The sequence below is a fragment of the Mustela lutreola genome, chromosome 12 (genome assembly GCF_030435805.1).
Source record: "Mustela lutreola isolate mMusLut2 chromosome 12, mMusLut2.pri, whole genome shotgun sequence".
Taxonomy (NCBI): Eukaryota; Metazoa; Chordata; class Mammalia; order Carnivora; family Mustelidae; genus Mustela; species Mustela lutreola.
The window spans coordinates 3,194,711-3,215,641 of record NC_081301.1 but is presented as its reverse complement, the minus strand read 5'-3'; the positions used below and the strand labels follow the sequence as shown (position 1 = coordinate 3,215,641).

General features: G+C 64.4%; 4 protein-coding genes across 12 annotated transcripts in view; 3 read left to right on the top strand and 1 right to left on the bottom strand.

Moving 5' to 3' along the window:
- Positions 1–2,103, top strand: part of ADAMTS13 (ADAM metallopeptidase with thrombospondin type 1 motif 13) — a 28,027-nt gene extending 25,924 nt beyond the window's left edge. For 5 of the 9 annotated variants that reach the window (XM_059143616.1, XM_059143617.1, XM_059143614.1 and 2 more), the window contains 2 exons: positions 917–1,092; positions 1,658–2,103. In XM_059143616.1, coding sequence (XP_058999599.1) covers positions 917–1,092; positions 1,658–1,843 — 362 coding nt within the window. In that variant the 3' untranslated portion in view covers positions 1,844–2,103. Of the gene's footprint in view, positions 1–66; positions 813–916; positions 1,093–1,657 lie in introns of those variants that run through there. The other 4 variants (XR_009346697.1, XM_059143621.1, XR_009346696.1 and 1 more) reach the window with 3 other exon arrangements.
- Positions 2,104–2,457: 354 nt separating this feature from the next.
- On the top strand, positions 2,458–12,605 carry CACFD1 (calcium channel flower domain containing 1). The gene is made up of 6 exons (XM_059143624.1): positions 2,458–2,659; positions 5,668–5,740; positions 7,094–7,219; positions 9,823–9,930; positions 10,373–10,464; positions 10,618–12,605. Exons 1-5 carry the CDS (start codon positions 2,539–2,541, stop codon positions 10,461–10,463), a joined length of 519 nt encoding a protein of 172 aa, XP_058999607.1. The 5' UTR covers positions 2,458–2,538; the 3' UTR covers position 10,464; positions 10,618–12,605.
- Positions 10,770–12,605, top strand: LOC131813264 (uncharacterized). Its single transcript, XM_059143623.1, has 2 exons — positions 10,770–11,264; positions 12,309–12,605. The coding sequence occupies exons 1-2, from the start codon at positions 10,770–10,772 to the stop codon at positions 12,435–12,437; spliced, it is 624 nt and encodes a 207-aa protein (XP_058999606.1). The 3' UTR covers positions 12,438–12,605.
- A 65-nt stretch (positions 12,606–12,670) lies between these two features.
- On the bottom strand, positions 12,671–19,947 carry SLC2A6 (solute carrier family 2 member 6). Its single transcript, XM_059143625.1, has 10 exons — positions 19,754–19,947; positions 19,086–19,248; positions 17,910–18,116; positions 17,208–17,307; positions 16,460–16,671; positions 15,946–16,098; positions 15,223–15,331; positions 14,651–14,836; positions 14,356–14,501; positions 12,671–13,712 (listed from the first exon to the last, which is right to left on the bottom strand). The coding sequence occupies exons 1-10, from the start codon at positions 19,843–19,845 to the stop codon at positions 13,557–13,559; spliced, it is 1,524 nt and encodes a 507-aa protein (XP_058999608.1). The 5' UTR covers positions 19,846–19,947; the 3' UTR covers positions 12,671–13,556.
- Between the last annotated feature and the right edge of the window lie 984 nt (positions 19,948–20,931).

Below are 20,931 nucleotides of genomic sequence, written 5' to 3'. Positions count from 1 at the left end.
GCCTCCCTCGGGCCTTGCAGCGACAAGGGTGGACGAGGACCCTGACATCCTCACCCTGTCACTCAGGCTGCCACCACGGACCCCCGCCCTGGCCCTGATGTCCTTCAAGACCCTAAGGATCCTCTGTGCGCAGCTTTCCCTCCCCCCGAGCTCTGTTCTGGTGCACCGTGCTCTTGGCTCAGCCCCCATAGAGCTGCTGTGTGCACGCGTGCTTATACGTGTGTGCGCGCACACACACAACTTCACGGAGGGGATGGCATCCCACGGCCCTCCTGGTGTCCTCTCTGGTGTCCCATGGCCCTCTGGAGGCCCCTGGGGACTTGCTGTCCCCCAACAGCCGGGCTGGCTGAATGTGGCTTCCCTAGCCAGTTCCAGAGGTTTCTGGGATCCCCCTGGCTTTGCCTCTACAGAGACGTGACGCGGTCCCCGAACTCTCAGTGCCCTCACTGAGAGCACAGGCTGGCCGCCCCTTCTCACCGCTCTCCACTTCCTGGTCTTTTGCATGTGGGCTTTTGCTCCCTGGGGGCCGGGGGTACAGGCAGGCGCTTCCCGTGGGTTCCTAATAATGGCAGTGGCCTTTGTGACAGGCTCAGTGCTAAGCACTTCTGCACGCGTGACGTGACCTAAGGACTGCTCTCCCAATGCCTGCTCTTGTTCGCTTTACTCTGTGGAGGGGGGATCTGGAGCTCAGAGCACTGAAAGCCTTCGCCTAGGGTCACACAACAGAGCGTGGTGGAGGTGGGGTTCAGCGGTGGCTTCTGTAGGGGAGGCTTGATCTTGACAACACCACTGTATCGCCCCCCGTCACTGCTCCCCAGCTGTGAGCTACCCTGGCCTCCGGCATTGGTGGTCTTTCTGGGGGCTCCTAGGACCCGAGATGGTCCCCACCGGCCCGTCCACCTGCTCTTCTCTGCAGACTGTGACATGCAGCACTTTGGACCCTCGGGTGAAATCGTGAGCCCCTCGAAGAGTTCCGATGGGAGCAACTTGGGGGGCTGCCGCATCTTCATTAACGTGGCCCCGCAGGCCCGGATTGCTATCTATGCCCTGACCACTGATGTGGGCTCGGGAACCGGAGCCAGCTACATCTCCGTAAGGCCACCAGGATAGGGACAGGAATGGGCTGAATTTTGCTGATTCGAGATAGCTGTCCCCGGGGATGGGAACCGTGGTGCTGTACTAGAGGACCCCCTGACTTTGCTCAAAGACCTGAAAATCATTAGTGAAAGAATAGGAGAAGAATTTCCTCCACTTACTCACCAACAAACGTTTACTGAGTCTGCGCAAGAGTGAAACACAGACCTTTTCTGATGTAGTCTGTTAACCCAGGCCTGAAGCATAATTTTAGACCCTGTTGCAACTTTTCCAGAAGAGGCCAGTCCCTCCCCGCACGTGGTTCATGTGTTCCGAGAGAACTGTCCTCTGCAAGGTGTCAGCTCCCCCAGTGCATGCAGCCTGGCTTCTGGAATCCAGCTCTAGCACCCTGGCTGTGTGTCCTTCGGGAAGTAGGACAACTTCTCTGAACCTCAGTTTCTGGGGTGGAGCAATAGTGTCTTCCTGTTAGGGCTGTTGTGTGAAGGTTAAATGTGACCCTGAGTGTATGATGCTGTGTAGGATTGTGAGCTGGTTGTCATTGTGGCTGGCCCTTTCCCCTCAGATCCGGGACACCCACAGCCTGAAGACGATGACATTCCGTGGGCAGCAGGCACTCTACTGGGAGTCAGAGGGAAGCCAGGCTGAGATGGAGTTTAGCCAGGGCTTCCTGGAGGCGCATGCCAGCCTGCGGGGCTGGTACTGGACCCTCCAATCTAGGGTGCAGGAGCCTGGCTGGGCCTCGCTCTAGCTTCCTCTCCAAGGACATTTCTCCAGGGACCTGTGGACGCAGTGGGATGCCTCCTCCAGGTCCTGGAAGAGACAGGAAGGAGGCTGACATTTATGAGCACCTGTTCGGTGCCTGGCGAACCCGAGGGTTGACTCTGGTCTCTGAGTGCTTTCCAGTCTGAATCCCTCCAATCTTAAGTGTCTCCTTCAGGGCCTTGGGAAGCAGGGACTGGACTCCCTGAAAAGGCCTCTCTGTACCAATAAACGGAATGTGCAGTCCGAGGAGCGCTTTCTGCCGACCCTGTCCCGTCCAGCTTGAAAACCCACCCTACGGCGCTGCCGAGATTCCTGGCGGCGGGCGGGTCCGGACCCATTCTTGACCTGAGCAAGCCCCGCGCCACCCCCAGAGGTCTCTTCTCCTGCCCAGGGAGGAGGACAAGGGACTGTGTGGACTCGAGAATGGGCCCGACCCGGCGCACCTGCTCATTCTCTGCGAAGCCCCGCCCCGTGCTAGTCCCGCCGGAGGATCGGACCGCCCACACCCCGCCCCCTATGCTAATGAGCGCGAGCCCCTCGGGCTCCCCTGGCCCCCGCCCTGCGAGCGCCGCCCCCTATGCTAATGAGCGGCCGCCTCTCCCACAAGGCAGCGCGCCGGGCCGACGCGGCCGGCTCCGGAGCCCTTTGTGAGGGCGGCGGACGACGCCAGACGGCGGGACCATGAGCGGCTCGGGCGGGGCGGCGGCGGCGGCCGTCAGCTCCGCGCCGCCCGCGCAGGACGAGGGCATGACGTGGTGGTACCGCTGGCTGTGCCGCCTGTCGGGGGTGCTGGGGGCCGTCTGTGAGTACCCGGCCCGGGGGAGGGGCCGGCCCTGCCGCCCACCGCGCATGCGTGTCCGGCCCCGCCCCTCTGGCGCGCCCCCGCGGGGGGGGTGTGGGGGGCGCGCGCGGGGAGGACGCCGGGCGGTTGCTATGGTTACCGGCCGGGCGGCCCGCGGCCGGGCGGCTCCGGGGAGGTCTCGGGAGGGAAAGTGCGCTCCCGGGCCGCGTCGCCGCCCCCCGCCGCGTCGCAGCGGGGGACCCGCGGCCTCTGCCCCGGGGGCGGTCTCCGAGACCTCCCAGGGGCGGCTCGCGGGGCGCCCGCCCAGCCCGGCCCGGACGCAGCCTCACCTGTTGACTTGGGCGGGGGCGGCCGCGGCCTTCCCCTTCGGGCGAGGGGTGATACGTGGGGAGGATGGTGCCAGGGCACAAGCGGTCCCCGAGGGAGGCGCTGAGCCGAGGGGACGCGGCCTCTCCTCTGGGTGCTCCCTGTCCATCCGGAGGCCGGCGCGTGCCCTCTGCGGCCGCTGGGCCTCAGCCCCCCCCCCCCCCCCCCCCCCGTCCCCCGCAGCGCCATCCCCGGCGCGCGTCCCGTCCCGTCCCGACAGGCGAGCGGGAAGGCAGACTGCTGCAGTAAAGATCCCGCGCGGGTCTTCGAGCGCAGATGCGCGTCCGGTGGTTGACCGCGGGCTCTGCTCTCCCCTGCCTGCGGCCCTCGCTTTGGGGATTGCTGGAGGAGCGGGCACCTTCCCCGGGCTGGAACCAGTGCCCGCCTGGCACCGCGGGCTGGGGCAGGGCACATCCTGATCGAGTCTGCCAGTAGGAACACCTTTCAGGGTCCCCTTCGAGCCCCACAGCCCTGCAGGGTGGGTGCATGCTGGAAGGAGGTTCAGGAGTGAACGGTCCAGGCAGGGCAGGCCCTCATCCGGAGGCCCTAACCGCCCGGCCTCTGAGCCCCGGTCACTGCTGGGGGAGCCCGCATGTTTCTGACTCTGACTCTGGAGGGAGATTGGTGGCTGGAGGTCAGGCTCTAGCTAAGATGCTCTCCCGTTTGGTTAGCTGTTTTCCTTGCTGATCAGAGCGGGGCCGTAGCCGGTGCTGGAGGCCAGTGGGAAGAAAGCAAGGTTCTGAGGGGGGCCCGTGGGCCGTCACCTTCCCACTCTCTGGGAGGCAGCAGCCCTGCCGACTCCCTGGTTACGCCCTGGTATCCCTTGCAGTTCTGGGTCTCCAAGTGGAGTCCCTGGGCTGTCCCAGGACTTCATGGTGTTGAGGCTACAGACGAAGCCAGGAGCAGCTAGTGGCATTGCCTTGAGATGTCAGTTTCACCTAAAATGGCAGGGGCGGGGGTCGTTATGCAGACACCAAACAGCTTCCACCCCCCCAACACAAAGCACGCAAGAGTTTTAGGGATGAGGGGTGCCTGGCCTGCGCTGTGGGTGGCTTGTGCGACTCTTGATCTTGGGGTTGTGAGTTCAAGACCCACATTGGGTGTGGATGTTACTTAAAAATAAAATATTAAGAAAAAAGGCTCAGAAATGAAACAGGAATTCAGATGAGGGTTGTGCTTCTGGTTGGTCACTTCAGGGTAGGGTTGCCGTCCTGGCTGGTGGGGGCCTGAGAGGGGCATTTATGCAGGGTCCCCGACAGTCCTGTAGAGGCTGTAGGCTGGGAGGAAAGAGGACCGCCCAGGACGCCTCCCTCACTTAGCATCTTCCAGCCTTGATTGTTACGGGGCTCCTGGCTGGAGCCTTTCTGTCTGGGTTGAAACCTGGTTTTCGCCCAGTGCTGGCTGTTGGTAGGACGGCGGGGGAAGGGTTGGAGCTGGAGGGGAACTGCTGGCTGCTGCAGGTGTAGACCGCTGTCGGAGGAGCCCAGGCATAGCCGAGAGCAGGGCAGAAGCAGTACTGTGTTGTGGGCACTCCCGTCCACGGCGCTGGTGGGGGGCCTTGCTGCCTGAAAGCCTGTGTGCTATGTTCAAGGGGAATGTCTCCTTTTTAGAAGGCAGAATGCACCTCTGTCCTTTCAGGAGACCTTGGGGACACACAGGGCAGCCCCTCTGCAGTTCGGGCTCACTTCCTCCGGTTTCTCCACTGCCCGCAGCCTGCATAGGTCACAAGAGAAAACAACAGGAGAATTCCAGGCCCAGCTGGGGATCAGGTGCCCAGGAGCTGCTGCAAGTTTAATCAACTGGTTGCCAATTGCTGCTTCAGGGCCCAGCTTCCAGCCCCACCCCAGCGAGGGCCTGGGCTAGATGCCTGGCTGGGAGCCAGGGCCCCGGAAGTGCCCAGTTGGCGCCGGGGAGTTCCGGGAGAAGCGGGCCCGAGGCGGCTGCTGTGTGCGGTGTGTGCGGACGAGGCGGCTGTGGCACACCCTGTCCGTGGACGTGGTCGGGAGCGCAGGGCCAAGCTCCACATTGGGCATCAGGACCTGGTATTGCAGGGGTGGGTGGGCCGGGCTGTGGCCCGTCTTGTGTGCAGGAGCGAAAACAGGCCTAAAAAAGGGTCGGGAACAGCCGGTGAGCCGGTCACAGCTGGCGCGGTCTTCTAGGCCTGCCTGATCCCGATTTCTGTTCCGAGACAGGCAGCCCTTGTCCCAGCCAAAACCCAAGCCACGTTTCCTGCGTCAAAGGGCTGCTTGTGTGGCCAGCCCGGCGAATGGGGCGCCTGCCTGGCCCAAGCCCTCCGGACTCTTGTCTCTCTCCATGCTCTGTACCTTGTGGTGGGCGTGGGTAGGACTGGGGTTCAGAGGCCCTCCTGGCCGTGGACAGGACAGAGAGGGAGGTGCCCTCCAAGCCAGCCAGCCACACCCTCGCTGTGCGGCCTGGAGCCAGCTGCTCCAGCTCTCTGAGCTGCAGCCTCACCGGACGCCCAGCCGTTCCGCTGGTCTCACTCGCCTCGGGTGGCACAGGGGAGACTTGGAGGTGCCGTCGGGGGGAGCAAGCGTCGGGTGTCCGAGGGGTCTGCTGGGGGTCCTTCCTGGCAGGCTCTGTCCCTTCCTCCCGCTGATTCCTGCTCCTGTCTCGCTTCCAAGCTTGCGCCATCTCAGGCCTCTTCAACTGCGTCACCATCCGCCCTCTGAACATCGCGGCCGGCGTGTGGATGATGTGAGTGGCCGGTGGGGCGGGGGGCGTGTGGGTTCTGGCCGCTGGGCAGGCCCTCACCTCCTCTATACCCTGCCACCTTCCGTTTTCCTGGTGCCAGGCCAGGCCAGGGGCACACCAGGCCAGGCCAGGGGCACACCCACCCAGGCACCTACTGGGTTTAGGGCTGGGGTCACCAACGTGTTCTGAGCGTCCACTGAGCCAGACCGTGCCGGCTCCGCGTCTACTACCCTAGGCCTGCCACGGGCAGGGCAGGGTTAGAGCGGGCGCGGGATCCGGCGGTCGGAGCACCCTAGATGAATTCTCTGCCCCCCTCCTGCCAGGGTAGCTCCATCCCGGGGGAGGGGAAGGCAGGGGTGACACTGGCCAGTGCAGCTTTGGCCACATCTAAGCCACCCAGTGCATGTGAAAGGTGGCTGTGCCCCAAGGGTGGCCTGTGCCCAGGTGGGACCTGGCGGGGAGGGGCACGGAGGTGGACACGATGGGGCCCTGCCCTCAGAGAGCTCAGGCCGGGGCGGAGGCTGGCTGGGGTGGGACCCAGAGACGCATGGGGGACGTGGGGGTCAAGGCGCTGGCCTGAGGCTTCAGTGGGCAGAGTCCAGAGGTTGGCCGGCCTGGCTGGGGAAGGGCGGGAGGGGAGGCTGGGGAGGGGCCAGGCGGGGCGGGGCGGGGGGACTGGGCTGGTGTGGGTTGTGCAGAGTCCCGGCTCTTGGGGCACCGGCAGCTGGAGTTTCTGTCGAAGGTAGGTAATGAGTGCCCGGTGTCTGCGACTGTGCCACAGTCACGGGGAACTCGAAGACCAGAGCAGACACCTCAGTCTTTCCCCACGGGTTAGCCGTCCCGGCCGGAGCACAGGATGGCGGGGGCAGGGGGAGAGAACCCTGCACCACAGGGCTTGCCAAGCTTCCTCTGCCCTGGGTGGGCTTGCCGACGGTCAGTGCTCAGTGACTGTGGCCTGACGGACCCGCTCCTCACCGTCCTTGGCGGACAAGCCGCTGCTGGGGACAGCTTTCTCCATGCTGACGGCCATGTGGGGGACAGGGGTGGTGACGCTAGAAGCCGAGTGGCGGCTGGCTCTCTGCCCAGGGCTAAGCGTGGAGGGGCTCGCTGTATGCTTATGGTGGCGCTGTGACGCGGGGGTCTCGTCTCCTTCAAGGACAGAGGGTGAAGGGAAGACCGGACCCTGCCTCCAGAGTGCTGGCTTCGGTGAGGGGGGCTGGTGTGCGAGCGGCGGCTCCGCAGAGGCCCTGAGTGGGGGGCGTGGGGGGCTCGGGAAGAGCAGCATTCGGGGGCTGGGTATCGGGGAACCCCGTCCCCTCAGGCCTGTCAGCCTGCCCCCCGTTCCCTGCCCTCCAGCATGAACGCCTTCATCCTGCTGCTCTGCGAGGCGCCCTTCTGCTGCCAGTTCATTGAGTTCGCGAACACGCTGGCTGAGAAGGTGGACCGGCTGCGCTCCTGGCAGAAGGCTGTCTTCTACTGCGGGTGAGGGGCCGGGGAGGGCCGGGCCAGCGCGGACCTTGAACCCCCAGGGCCCCTGACACGGTTTCTCAAAACTCAAGGACCCGAAGGGCAGGCGATGGCTGGTGGCCCGCACGGTGGGGGGTACCGTGGGTGAGGAGGAGGCCGGGGGAGCGTCGTGCAGAGCCCTTGGGTCAGGGCCGACGTGAAGTGCCACCCAGCGAGGTGGGAGCGAGCCCACTGCCGCGGTGCAGACGCGGGAGCCCGGTGCCCTGCGGCCTGCTGTGTCAGAGAAGCGCGCGGTGCCTGGGATGTTGGCCCATCGTTTGGGAGTTGTTAACCAGATTCTGGTAGGTTCACAGGATGTGTTTGTGGGCAGCCCCTCGGGTGCCCTGATGGGAGAGCAGGTTGCAGAACAGAAGCGGTCAGTCACCTTCCCACACGCTTTCCTTTGACTTTCCGCCTTCTCACACCGGAGTCCGTATGTCCGTATGCAGCCTTGCCCACTTGAGTCACGAGGCTGAACTAATTTCAGGACGTGCCTGCCACACAGAAGCTTCTAGAACTGGTGCATGGGAGGCCCTCGGCAGCTTTTGGGAGCAACACCAGCAGTTACTCGGATTTAGGTTGTCTTTGAAAGAAAAACGGAGATGTTTATTCTAGAGGTTTCTTCCTTTTGTGAAAGCCAGTGGTTTTTTTTTTTTTTTTTTTTTTTTTTTAGATTTTATTTACTTATTTGACGGAGAGAGAAAGAGAGAGTGTAGAAGCAGGGGCGGCAGGAGAGGGAGAGGGAGAAGCAGGCTCCCCGCCGAGCACAGAGCCTGACTCGGTACTCGATCCCAGGACCCTGGGGTCATGAAGGCAGAGGCCTGACTGACTGAGCCCCCAGGTGCCCCCGAGGCCAGTGGTTGTGACAAGACCAGACACACATTCATTCGTGCTAGAGCCCTAGCTCTAGGGAAACCTGGTCTCTGCCACAGAGGAATGCGGGGTCTCCGTGCTGCCTGCCGTCATGTCCTTTGCCTCAGTCTTTATTTTTAAGAGGAGTATTTTAAAAACACGAACAGTAACCTCTGTTCGCTACAAATGATTTGGAAAATATTGGAGCCCCACTACTTGGAACCTTTTGGTCAGCTTTGGTCTGCGACTCTGCAGGCGGCTTTTTAAACCTGTTTCTGCCATGGTTATAACCGTTCTAAGTAAATTTGTCCCGCTTTTTTTCCACTTTGTATCGTGATGTAAACATTTCAGGGTCACCACAAAGACTTTATGATGTTACTTATAATGACGGGAGTGCTTACCACATTGCGCACATCATGCTTTTCTTAATTGGTAAACCGGGGTCCAAATCAGATCCCGTCGTGGCAGCCGGCAACGTGCCAGAACCCTTCCTGTGACGCTCCTCTCGGGATGTATTCGCAGCGGGCACCTACTAGGTCAGAGGTCATGGTCACCGGAGAGGCTTCAGTACGCGGCGACCTTGCTTCCCGAAGAGCTGATCCGAGTTTCTGTCCCTCTCCGGCCTCCCGGGGCTGGGCACCATTTTACATCTGTGTCCGTGGTCGGGGAGGTGAGATGTTTTTTTCAGACGTTTCTGCTGACTGCGTTTTCTTTTTTGGGAATGGTCTAGTTCGCTTTTTTACCTATTGGCCTCCCAGCGCTCTACTTAGAGAGCTCTCCCCTCCCGCGGGAAGGCCTCCCGGCGCTTCGCTACACTCTCGTAGATGTTCTTCCAGCCTGTTTGCCTCCGTCGTGACGGAAGATTGTCCCCGCGGTCTTTCCGTGCATGTGTCATTTCTCCTTTTCTTCTGTTACTTCGGGGTTTTATGACCACGGTAAAACCTCACCATCACTTGTCCCTCCTGAAAGCGTCAGGTGGAATTCAGCGGGCCGCCCAGTCTTACCTTCTCTGTGTACAGGGTGCGCCTGGGCAGGGGAGGCCTCTGGGCAGGGCCCGGCCCAGGGAAGCCCAGGACAGAGAGCCCTCCAGGCACGGCGTCTTCCTGGCCTGGGAATCCCAGCCGGCCCCTGACTCAGCCCCGCGGCTGCTGGAGCCAGAGCGGACACCTGCCGCCAGGTGGCGCCAGACGGAGGTCTGGACCCGCCGGAGCTGGGGCTGCTCCCACTGGGAACCTGGCAACCTGGAAACCCCATGCCTTGTGCGCTTGCAGCTTTGGGCTCCGTCCCAGGGGATGTGGCCGGTTTACCGCAGTCCAGCGAGCGGCCGTGTGTTTGGTGCTGACGCTGTTCCGGGCATCGCGTCCTTACCACGGGAGGAGTTCGGGAACTTGCCGAGTCGGAAGCCACTAGGGGCTGGACTGACCTGAGATTTTCTGGTCGGCCTGTTTTCTGGAAAGGGAGACGGACTCTCCCAGTGCTGTTTCGCCCTTTGGGTACCTCAGACCTTTTGAACGATCTGACGAAGGCTTCCGTCCTCTCCCCAGAAAGTACACAGGATTCCGCAGACAAATGCACATGTGTCTAAGGGCTTTCCGAAGCCTGGCCGTGAACTGGTGTCGGGACATTGCCAGGGACCCTTCCCAGCCCTGGTGTCTGGGAATGGGGTCTGGAAGCGGTGAGGCAGCCACAGGGCAGGAGCACCCCCTTGACCTCTGTCTTTCTCGTAGGATGGCCGTCATTCCCATCGTCATCAGCCTGACCCTGACCACGCTGCTGGGCAATGCCATTGCGTTCGCCACCGGCGTGCTGTATGGACTCTCCGCTCTGGGCAAAAAGTGCGTGTGCCTCTCCCGGCCCCCGGGAGGAATCCTGACATCCCGCCTCCTGAAGTCTCTCAGGGAGGATGGTCCAAGTGGGGCCCCTGTTACCCCTTGCAGAAACTGAGGCACAGAGGTTGTCAGCGACGCTCATCAGCGTCCCCAGGGTGTTCAGCTCTAGGAAATGAGAGTGGGAGGGTTCACCGGCTTCTGGTGGCCTGGCTGTGCCTCGCCTCAGCCGACAGCAGGGATGGCAGGTCTGTGGCTCGGGAGAGCCTGTGTCACACTTAGAGGAGGACGTGTCTGTCCTCTGAGCAGCAGGGTCTCTGGGGAAAGCAGAGCCCCGTAGCGTGTCCCTGCAGGTTGTGCCTTGGTCACAGGCTAGGGATCTGGTGGCGGCAGGGAGGGCTGTGTGCCTGGGGTCACTCCCCTCTGTGATGCTGACGTGCTCTCTCCCCAGGGGCGATGCGATCTCCTATGCCAGGATCCAGCAGCAGAAGCAGCAGGTGGACGAGGAGAAGCTCACGGACACCCTGGAGGGGGAGCTGTAATGTGAGCCCCTGCTCGCCGCTCTGGTTCAGTGCGGACATGTCCTGCAGGGATGAGGCCTGGGGCACTGGCCCTGGAGGACATCCTGGAAGAGGAGCCTTTGGCTCCCACCAGCCCCTACACCTGGAGTCCTATTCTGTCTTCTCCTCCCTCTAGCTTGGTGTCTCCCGGCCCTGGGCCTCCGCCCGCAGCAAGAAGACTGGCGGTGACAGCGGGCAGCCTCCAGGGTGACCCAGGCCGCAGGGCTGGAGGCAGGGCGGGGCTTGCCTGGTCCTGCTCCTCCCAGCCGGCTCGGCTCAGCTGGAAACATGCTGCCGAGTGCATTTCCGGACGCCCACCGCCAGCGGAGTCCCCGCGACCTGCTGAAGGCTTGGGTGGGGCTTCCCCCACAGATGCTGGGCCTGTGCCGAGCGGGGAGCCATGTCACCCTGGGCCCGGGCATTGGGCAGAGTGAGCCTCCACTTGGCTCTCCAGGCAAGAAAGTAACTTGTAGGCTGAGTCATCTGGGCCCCCTCTGTCTACCTGTCATCGGGACAGCGGTGCCGTGGCCCATGCCCAGGCACCTACCACTGCCCAGGTTCCTCCCCGCCTCTCTGTTCTCCATGCGAGCCCACAGCACTCCCGAGATGCTTCCTGAGTGTCCAGAACAGCCACCTTGGCAGTGGCTGGACAGCCAGGGACTGCTCCCTCCCCCGGTTCCCCGGAAGCTTGCACAAGCCGTCCAGCATACTTCTGGGTTCTGGCCTGGGCCTCCAGGTTCTCCCTCCAACCCGCAAGGCCCTGGTGCTGAGGAAGTGAGGAGGGTAGGCTCTCCTTTGTCCTGTGGGTCTGTTTGTCCATCTTTCTGGTGTGGTCCTGCCACGTCAGCCGTGGCCCAACCGAGTTCATAGGGCTGAGTTCAACCCACCAATATTGCTGCCGGCCTACCCCCCGACCCTGCCTTCGGGGAGTTTCTTGCCTTTGAGAGCTGGGCAGAGACCAGAGCTGCCTCCACCACCATGAGCTGTACCCGGACCACCTGGGAGCAAGGCCTGTGCGGACGGTGCGAGGAGGCGGCCCTGCCTGGGCTGTGCGCCATCGCCCCCGGCCTCCCTCCACGCCAGCATTCCGGTGTCCCATGCGTGTGTCCGCCTCGGCCCGTGGACGGCTCTGCTCAAGGGACCAGCCCCCAGCCGCTAGGCCTGTCCGATGGGGCCTGGCCAAGCCCGGGCGGCAGTGGGCACAGATGGGTTGGTGTGGAAAAGGTCTAGCTCTGCTCTTCCTTCTCCCAGGACCCTAGCTGTGCCAGCTCCCAGCCCTGAGCTCCGCCCCAACCCTGCTTTGTTCAAAGCAGCCCTAGGGCTGTGTCCAAATCCTTGCTTCCCGGAGACAGCTCCCCTCGGGGGGGGGGGGGGGCGCTGTGCTTGTCAGTGTTGGACCGAGGGAGGGACATGTCACAGGGCTTCTGCTCAGCAGCGGCCCTCAGCGGCCTTCCAGAGAGCCCACCAGGCTGAGCCCCAGGGCACAGCAGCTGGCCGGCCTGGTGGGACACGTGCCTTCAGGGGTCCCCTGGGACCACCTTTCTCAAGCAAGCGCTGGGTTCAAAGGGCTCTGGGTTCTATACTCTCCAGGCGGGTGGGGGTGTGCGTGTGCGTGTGTTCTGCGTGTGCTACAAGACCTGTCTACCTCCCCAGAGGAGCAAGGGCCCTGCCTGCCCCTCTTGGCTCATTCTTACCGAGGCAGTGGGATGCGGGGGTCACTTCTGCCCAGCCCTCCTGACCCCGCTGCACAGGCCTTGCTGGCGGGGCTTCCTTCTGCAGGGGGAGAGGCTGGCTGTGTCCAGGAAGGCTGCACCTCTACCCCATCAGGTCGAGTGGGCTCTCGAGGCAGGCGCAGACCCTCCAGCCCGAGTCATCGGCCGGGTCGGACCTGTCACGTGCCCGGGGTTCCCAGCGAGCCCGGCGAAGCAGTCTCAGAGTAGTGACCCCATCCCTTAGTGTGGGGTGCCGCCTCACAAGGAACATCCGTCCGGGTGGCAGAAGGGGCCAGACCGCCCGGTTCTGTTCCCGCCTCCATGGGTCTGGACTCTGTCGTCTTGGGGTCCTTGTTTCTCGCAGTGTTCGGCTTGCGTTTTGAGCAATAAAGCTTGGTGTAGGCGCACCCTCGCTTGTGCGGTCTGCCTCTTCTCTTCTCCCCCGGGGCCGTAAGCACGCAGGCTGGGACCACAGGCCCTGGGAGTAACTGCCGTTTTATTGACCTTCCGTGTGGCTGGCCCTGTCCCACTCCTGTTCACAGCCTCTCAGCCGAGGAGCATGGCTTGCCCAGGGCACACAGCTGGGGAGGGCTGGAGCCTGTGGGACAGAGCCGTCCTGCGGCCCACGGAGGGGGCCCTGCCTGGGCCGGTAGGCCCTAGCGACTGTGGCTGAGGGTTTGGGACTAGCTGAGCCTGGCTGCTGGGTGGGCTCCCCCATTTGCAGGAGACCCCATCATGTCACTCCCCAGGCCAAGAGCCTGACTGTGACAACAACAGGAGGACACAGTTTGCAGACGGGAGCCCTTAAGCCCCGTTTCCAGAGATTGGGTAGGGGCAGGAGGAAGTGTCAGTGCTGGGTCCTGGGCCCTGGCCTGTGGGGGTCCAGAATGCCCCCTGCAGCGCCCACAAGCTTTCAGAGCGGCGGGTCTCTCTTCCTCGCTGGCATCAAGTTGCTCCATGATGACTAAGCAGATCCAAACGAAACGGCGCTGTCCCTGTGTGCAGCCCTCCGTGGCCGCGTCCTCTGCAGTAAGGAGCCCAGCCCCGTGTCACCCAGCAGGGCCTTGTCCTGGTCCCTGGTCCCTGGGCTGTGCGCTGCCCTGTGGCCCATGGCCGCCTCCCTTGCCAGCGGGTCTTGGCCGATGGGCGTGCAGTTGGCCAGCTGCTGAGTTGGGGCCCAGGCCGGACAGGGGAGCTGCAGCCCAGAGCCAGAACATGCACGGCGGGGGCCTGCCGCGCTTCTGTCCGGTCCTCCTGTGCTCCGTCCGGCGGCGGACGGCTGCTGCCTCCCCAGCTTGGTGTGCAGGCTCGTGGCCAGTGCAGACGCCCAGTGGTTTGCCCCCACCATGGCAGGGCCCCTGACCTAGTGCAGGAAGGACCTCCTCCCGGTGCGGAAGAAGGACTCAATCTGCTCCAGCGACCGGCCCTTGGTCTCAGGCACGCAGCAGCCGGTGAACACCAGGCTGGCCACGCAGACGGCGGCAAAGAAGAAGAAAGGCACGTGCAGGCCAAAAGCGTTCTGGGGGTGTGAAGGGGACGATCTGGTCACACGGGGTTCCCGGGGCCCTCCTAGTGTTGGCCAGCCTTGGGGGCCTTCCCCTTATTCCCCTGCTCAGGGCCCTTGCGGGGCTCCTCACTGCCTCCCGTTCAGACGCAAATGCTTTAGCGTGGCCCGCCCTGCCGGGAGCTCTGGCCTCAGCCTGGGCTCAGGCACCTGCCTCCCTCCCACCAGCAGGAGGCCCGGCCCCCCAGCCTGGCGGGGAGCGAGTGCCTGCGTTTCCGCAGCCGCCACACAGGTCCTCCTGCCCGGCCCCACGCCCACCCGCACCTCTCCGTGGCTGCAGTGCACACTCCATGGGCTCCCCAGCCCTGCCCTGTCCAGCGGGCTACACCAGGGGAGGCCTCCGCCCCAGCCGCCCGGGTCAGATTGTCCCTTCTGGGCGCTGGGCATGACATCTGGTTGGCTTCCGGGCCTGCTGGGGGTTTGGACCAGCAGCGGGGAGGATGCGGGGCGGCCAGCGGGGACCCTGCCAGCGGGGACCCTGCCCGGAGACCCAAACTGCCCCCCGGACATAAGGCCCTCTGGGCTCGCTCGTCCTGGCCCGGGAGGACCCGCGGGACACTCAGAGGACTTGGCTGGGAAGCCCGACCCCGGTACTCACCACCACCAGCAGGAAGGACTTGGTGAGGGCAAAGGCGGTGAGCCAACTGACGAGGACGCAGAGCCCCGAGGCCACGCCGCGGGCTTGCAGCGGTAGGATCTCCGACATGAGGAGCCAGGTGATGGGTCCCCAGCCCATGGCGTAGCCTGCCCACAGAGGACCAGGGGCCTCTGTCGCCTCCGCGGAGCTGCCGAGACCCCGCCCCGCCCCAGCGCCCCGCCCACTGGAGCACCAGCCTGGCCCCCTCTGGCTGGCCATCCCGGGCCCTGGACCCGCAGAGTCCCTGGGTACCTACCAGTGATGAACAGCATGGTGGCCACCAGGGGCACGAGGGTGAGGTAGCTGGACGAGGTGGCCAGGGGCGGCTCTGTGTCCCCCAAGGGCATGCTCTCGAGGCCCACAGTGCTGTTGGGAGTCAGAGGCTTTGGACCGAAGTGGACGTACAGCCCGAGCGTCAGGTTGGCTGCAAACATGATGGTGGCTGTGGACAGACATGGGGCCCTCGGGGGGCCAGGACCCTCTGAGCCAGGTGCTTCCTCCGCAGAGCCCCTCAGCACTGAGCGCCCTGGGTGGGCCAGTTCTCATCCAGGCCGCCACCATGGCCTTGACCGGACGCTTCCCGTAGAGCAGTGAGCTCTGCCTGCACGTCCAAGCTCGGGTCATACCCACTGTTTGCTCCCCTGAGCCCTGCAGACCTTCCTGGGGTGGCTGGTGTGTGCCGGGCCCCATGCTGGGCACTGGTGGGGGGCAGGACCCACAGAGTAGGTGTGACAACCCACACCTCCACCCCGGAGCTCCCAGCCACAGTGCCCTCTGCCTGGGCCAGCCAACGACCAGGAGCTGCAGGAGGAGGACGCAGGAGCTCACCCGAGACAAACAGCAGAACCTTGCGGCCAGCCAGGTCCATGGTGACGGCGGCGATCAGCACGGAGAAGAGCCTCACGGCCCCCACAATGGCCGCATCGTCCTTTGGGGGCTGCAGGAAGGAAGCCACGGGCGCTGAGGGGGCTCCAGCCTGCCCATCCCCCATATCCCCCAACAAGGGGCCGCAGGGCACTCAGGTCCCAGGCCAAGGCCACAGCTCCTCTGGAGCACTGAGCTGCGGGGCACTTCCTCCGGTCACCCAGCCTGGGCTGCAGGGCTCCTTGGTCAGGACCCAGCTGCCATGCCCACTCCCAAGGCCCGGGCCCGCATGGAATCCCAGCGCCGCAATGACTGTGGGACTGCACTGTCACTGATCTTTCAATCTCCTCTCCCTCGGAGCCCAGGGCCGGCCGAGGCAGGCACACCCCGTTATCTCCCTTCCACAGAGGCGGAAGCTGAGGTCTAGAGAGAAGAGACTTCCCTCGGCGAGTGGCAGATGCTCTGAAGCTGGGCTCCATGACCCCCCAGAACTCAGCACTTCTAGAAAACAGGTACCTTTGGAAGCCCGGGTATTTTAAGACGTAAGTTGACTTACAAACATTATTCTGAGAATGGCGGTGTGGCACAAACCCCGCCAGGAGACCCTGGCGGGCTCGGCACAGTGCATGCACCCCTGACCCGCGGCCGTAGGGAACGGCCTCCTGGGTGCCGGGGCCGGGCTCTCACCAGCAGGACGGCGGTGCTTTCGAAGATGGGCTGCAGATAGACCAGGATGGGAGTGACGCCCATCAGCTGCTGCAGGAAGCGCATGAGCAAGGCGATGAGGACGGGTCGGTACATGTGGGGGCTCCGGGCCTCGGCCCACGACATGTGGGTGCTCTAGAAACAGGAGGCTGCCACTGGGCTGGGGGCACTGGGCCAGCCCCTCCAGCAGGCACCACCCTGCCTTCGGCTGGGTGGGAGACTCCCTCCTCCCTTTCCCCAGGAAAGACTCTGTGCCCAGAGGCAGTCCAGGCCACGCACAGGCTGGGGGACCCCCGCCCGAACCCCAGGCTCTTGGATGAGTGGGTGGGTCAAGGCAGACTTGCGCGTGCCAGGATCTCTGCGTGCCCAGGCATCCGCAGCGAGGAGCACCGGCTCTGGGTCGGGAACCACAATCTCTCCCCTCCCCGCAGCGCTTGGAGGGGGGCTCTTATTCCTGTTCCCCGGGAAGAAGCAGCCGAGGCCCACCCTCCCACACCTGTCTGCGGACGTTGTCCTGGATCTGCTCGAACTCCCAGCGGATGTCCGTGTCGGTCCCGCGGAGCCAGGCCAGCGCCCGCAGCGCCTCCGCGTCCCTGCCCCGTGAGAGCAGGAAGCGAGGGGAGTTGGGCATGAAGCTGAGCAGCAGGACCATGACGAGCACCGGCCCTTCCCCTGCCACGGCCAGCCAGCGCCACGGCAGCAGGAGACCTGGGGGTGAGGACAGGGTGAGGAGCTGTGGTCCATGCCGGACAGAGTCCCCTCCTGCCGAGGCCTCGGAGCAACCCCATCTGCTCTCAAGGGCTAGCCCCGGGGCCGCCTCCCATAGGAAGCCTACCTTGGTTGCCCCAGGCCTTTGAGATCTAGACCAGGAGGGACCCCAGGGATTGCTTGGCCCCTAGCACAGGGCCCAGCACATAGAAGGTGGTCCTTGGAGGGTCTCAAGGCCCATGGCAGGGTGATGCGGGGGGCAGCCTTAGCAAGCAAGGCCCCAGGTTTCTACCCTAAACCCCCACCCCATCTCAAACAGATGGGCTCCGATCTCTTTTCTCTCTGGACCTCCCCCGTGCCCACAGAGAGGCTGGGCATTGCCTGGAGGGACACAGCACAGGGGGGTGGGGGGTGCTAAGCCAGTCTCTCATCCCCCAGCACGGGGCTTGGTTTGGGGTGTATTCACTGCCTTTCCAACCCGGTCACCCGCCGCCTGCACACAGGAGGTGCTCAGTGCTCTTTTGGATGATACTTGCCAAGGGCATAGAGGGACAGAGATCCGAACACGGCCATGAGCTGGGGTGTGGCCCCCAGAGCCCCACGAACACCTGGGGTAGCGATCTCAGACACGTACACCTGCAAGACAGGTGGGCCCAGCCCACGCCGTTGGTGAGATCAGGCTCCCAGGCTTGGCTAGGATGGGAGAGGTGGCCCCAGTGAACCTTGGGAAGTGACAAGTGGAGTCTTCTGGTGGGACTTTGTCCTGACTGTGACTCAGGCCATTTCCCTAACGGTCCAGTGGGCAAAAGGTCACCTCTGAAATAGGGAGCTGGTGACGGGGGTGTGGGAGGCCCACGGGCCCCCAGACTCAGCTCCTCCCGGGGCCCCCGGCCGCCTGCTGGCCTGGCCCCTGACAGGGTGTGTGTGCAGCTGTGGGAGGAGTCCTGGGGAGGGAGAGACTTCCCCTTCCCCCGTTGCTCAACACAGATTTTCTTCAGTTGAGCAATGTGTCTGAGTATCGGGAAATGAGGTAGGAACTTGAAGGGGTCCAGCGTGAGGTCGGCTGGGCATGTGGGGACAGATTAGCTATCCTGCTGCAGGGAAGCTGAGGTTTCCTGGCAAACATATCCCCACTGTCTGGGGGGTCGGGGGCCGGGGGTGGCCGGGAGACTGCAGCAGCCGTGCTCAGCACAGTGCTGAGGCAGTGAAGGGGCAGGGGTGGGCAGTCCTGGCCTTACCGGGATGCAGGCAGCTGTGAGGCCCCCAGCAAAGCCTGTCAGCGTCCTCCCCAGCAGCAGCATCCAGAAGCCACGGGCACCTGCCATGAGCGCGTAGCCGGCTGCCGACGGCACAGCTGAGAACATGATGCTGAGCTTCCGGCCCAGGAGGTCGTTGAGGACCATGGCGCTGAGGCCTCCAGCCGCTGCACCCAAGGTGAATATGGACTGTAGGAAAGGGGAGCAAGGCAGACATGTGTGGGCATCCAACACTCCAACCCCCCATCGGAGCCTAGGGGCAGCCGCTTTTCCAGGCTGATCGTGAGGTAGTGAGCCTCCTGTCCCCAGAGGTGTGCAAACATCACACGCACAACCATTTGTTAGCAATGCCACCATGGGGAGTCCTGTTCTGGGGAGTAGGTGGGGCCACTTGTCCACAGTGGTTCAGCTCAGCCGAACGTTTAAATGTCTAATACTATCATGGCAGATGGGAGAATCCTGTGACCCAAAGCCTCCGGCATTTTCAGATTTGGGGGTTCTTGGATTCCTGTCAGTGTAGTGAGTAGGATCCAGCCACTGACTTGGGCACGTTGCTCAGCCTACCCAAGCCTCAGTTTCTTTATGGAGACACCAGGAAGAGCCCCCTTATAAGGCTAGCCCTGGAGCCAACCTGCTCTCGTGGACGGGGCCCAGTAGCACACTCCTGGCACACGCCGAGTGCTCAGCACACACTAGGTATTGTCTTGGCTGCTCTGTTGTGATTGTTAATTGGAAGCTACCGAGATGGTCCTTCCAGCATCCCGGGGCTCTCAGGGCCCTGCTCTTCCCTCCCACGTGCCCACATTCAGTCCTGGGGGCCCCCTTGCCCCAGCCAGTGCCTCTTCCCATTGGCATCTGATGCCTCTGCCTCCCACCATCCAGGGAGGTACCCCTCTGTTGTGGCAGCCCGGCAGGGGGTGGGTGTGGGGGGTCTGGGGCTTGGGGAGACCTGGTGGGCCACCTCTCTGCTGTCTCCTTCCCTAGCGACTACTTCTTCCTGTTTCAGAGCAATCCTCTGGCCTAGCTCACCCACTGCTCCTTCCACAACTTGGCCAGAATGGGCGAGGAGGAAGGCCAGGGCCCTACAGGGGGACCCGAGCCTAGTGGGTCCCCACTCACCCCGCTCTGCCCGTCTCCAGCTCCGAGCATGGCTCTTACCCCAAACCAGGATGCCTGGGTTTTGGTCAGGATCAGGTCCGGGTCCAAGGAGTGCTCCAGGGCCGGGATGACAGGGGACGTGTAGACCAGGGCGTACCCGAAGCTGAAATTGCCCAGCACCGCGGCAAAGGTGGCCAGGAACACCCTCCTGTTCTGTGGGGTCCTGGTGGGTGGGGGCGGGCAGAGCGATGAGGTCTCAGAGTTCCTCCTCCCCCCGCGGCCGAAAGGCTACGGGGTCCTGGGCCCAGGGGCTGCCGGCTCAGCCCCGGACGGCCGCGCGGACCCCGGGCTCGGCCGAGGGCTCCTGGAGCCTGAGTGTCCGCTCGCTGGCAGAATCCCCAGGGCGGCCCCCGAGGCCCCCCGCCCCGAGGCCGAGACGCGGGCGAAGGAGCGCCGCTCTCCCGCCAGGACCTCGCCCGCGCAGCCCCCGCAGCCCCCGCAGCGCGCCGTGACCTTAGGCAAGCGCGCCCCTTGCCCTCTCGGGGCTTCCCTCCCCCTCTGCGCCGGTCGGGGCTGGACCTGCGCCGGGCGGCTAGCGGCTCCGCACACAGGACCAGGGGGTCCGGGGCGGGGGGCAGACGGGCCCTCGCGGGACAGCGGCGGAAGGTCAGAGCAGGCCCCGGGCGGAAGCCGGCCCCGCCCGCAGCCCCCCGCCCCGCGCCTCTCACCCGCCCCGCGTCCTCTCCCCCGGCGACGGGGACGCCTTCTCGGGGAAGGTGTCATAGTCCGGGCCCTCGGCCCCCAGCAGCGGCTCCTGCATGGCCGCCCCCGCTCGCTGGCTCCGTGCGGCCGCCGCGGGCCCGGGCGCTGGAGGGCAGCTCGGCCCGGGAGACGCTCGGGGCAGCCGCCGCTCCGAGCATCCGGCTGGGGCTGGAGCCCCGCCCCTCGGCCGCGATTGGCTGCGAGGCGGCCCTGCGGCGCCGGCGCCGGCCAATGGGACCGCGGCGAGCCGTGCGGATGCTCGGATGCGGGCGCGGCGCAGGGGCGGGGGCGGGCGACGTGCGGGGCTCGGCGGGGCTTTCCCGGGGCGCGGGCCTGGGGGCGGGGCTCTAGTTAGGGTGCGGGACTCGGCCCGGCTTTCCCTGGGCAAGGGCTGGGGAAGAGGGTGCGGGGCTTTCCTGGGGTGTGGGTCCGGGGCTGGGTGCGGGGCTCGGCGGGGCTTTCCCGGGGCGCGGGCCCCGGGGCGGAGCGCGGACAGTCTTGCCAGGGACACGGGCTGCCGGGAGGGGGACGGACAGGGTGCCTGCCCCGCGGGGCTTTCTTGAGGCGGCGACCACCGGGCGGGGCCAGGTTTTAAACGGGCGTGCCCTGCAGCTCATGGGTCACTGGAGACCCCTGGACTGGCCCTTCGGATGGGAACCCCCCTGCGGGCTCACGTCTGGCCAGCCCGTGTCGGGGTCCAGCGGGATACCAGCACTCGGCCTCGGACTGCGGCCCACCCCAGGCCCAGCCCCTACAGACTGGAGGAAACAGGGCCAGAGAGGCCAAGCGACTCCCCAAGGTCACACGGGAAACATGTGTCTCCCTCCGAAAGAAGGCCATGAGCTCTGCTTTCTGGACTCCCTCCCGGCTACATGGCTACATGGCTGCCCCAGTCACCGCCGGCCCTGCCCCCTCGCCTCCGGGGGTGAGGCGAAATCAGGCTGAGGAGTGCGCGTGGCAGCATCCCGCATCCCGCATCACGGCCCTGGCCCTGCGGGGTGAGGGCTGGGGTGTGGCGGTGGTCCCAGTGGCACAGATCTGCATATTCTCCATTTCTGGTCCTGTTTGGTTGCAGAAATAAGTTGGGCTTGTTGAGACTCATCCCAGCAATAAGATAAAATTAAAAAATAAGAAAAGTGGAAAC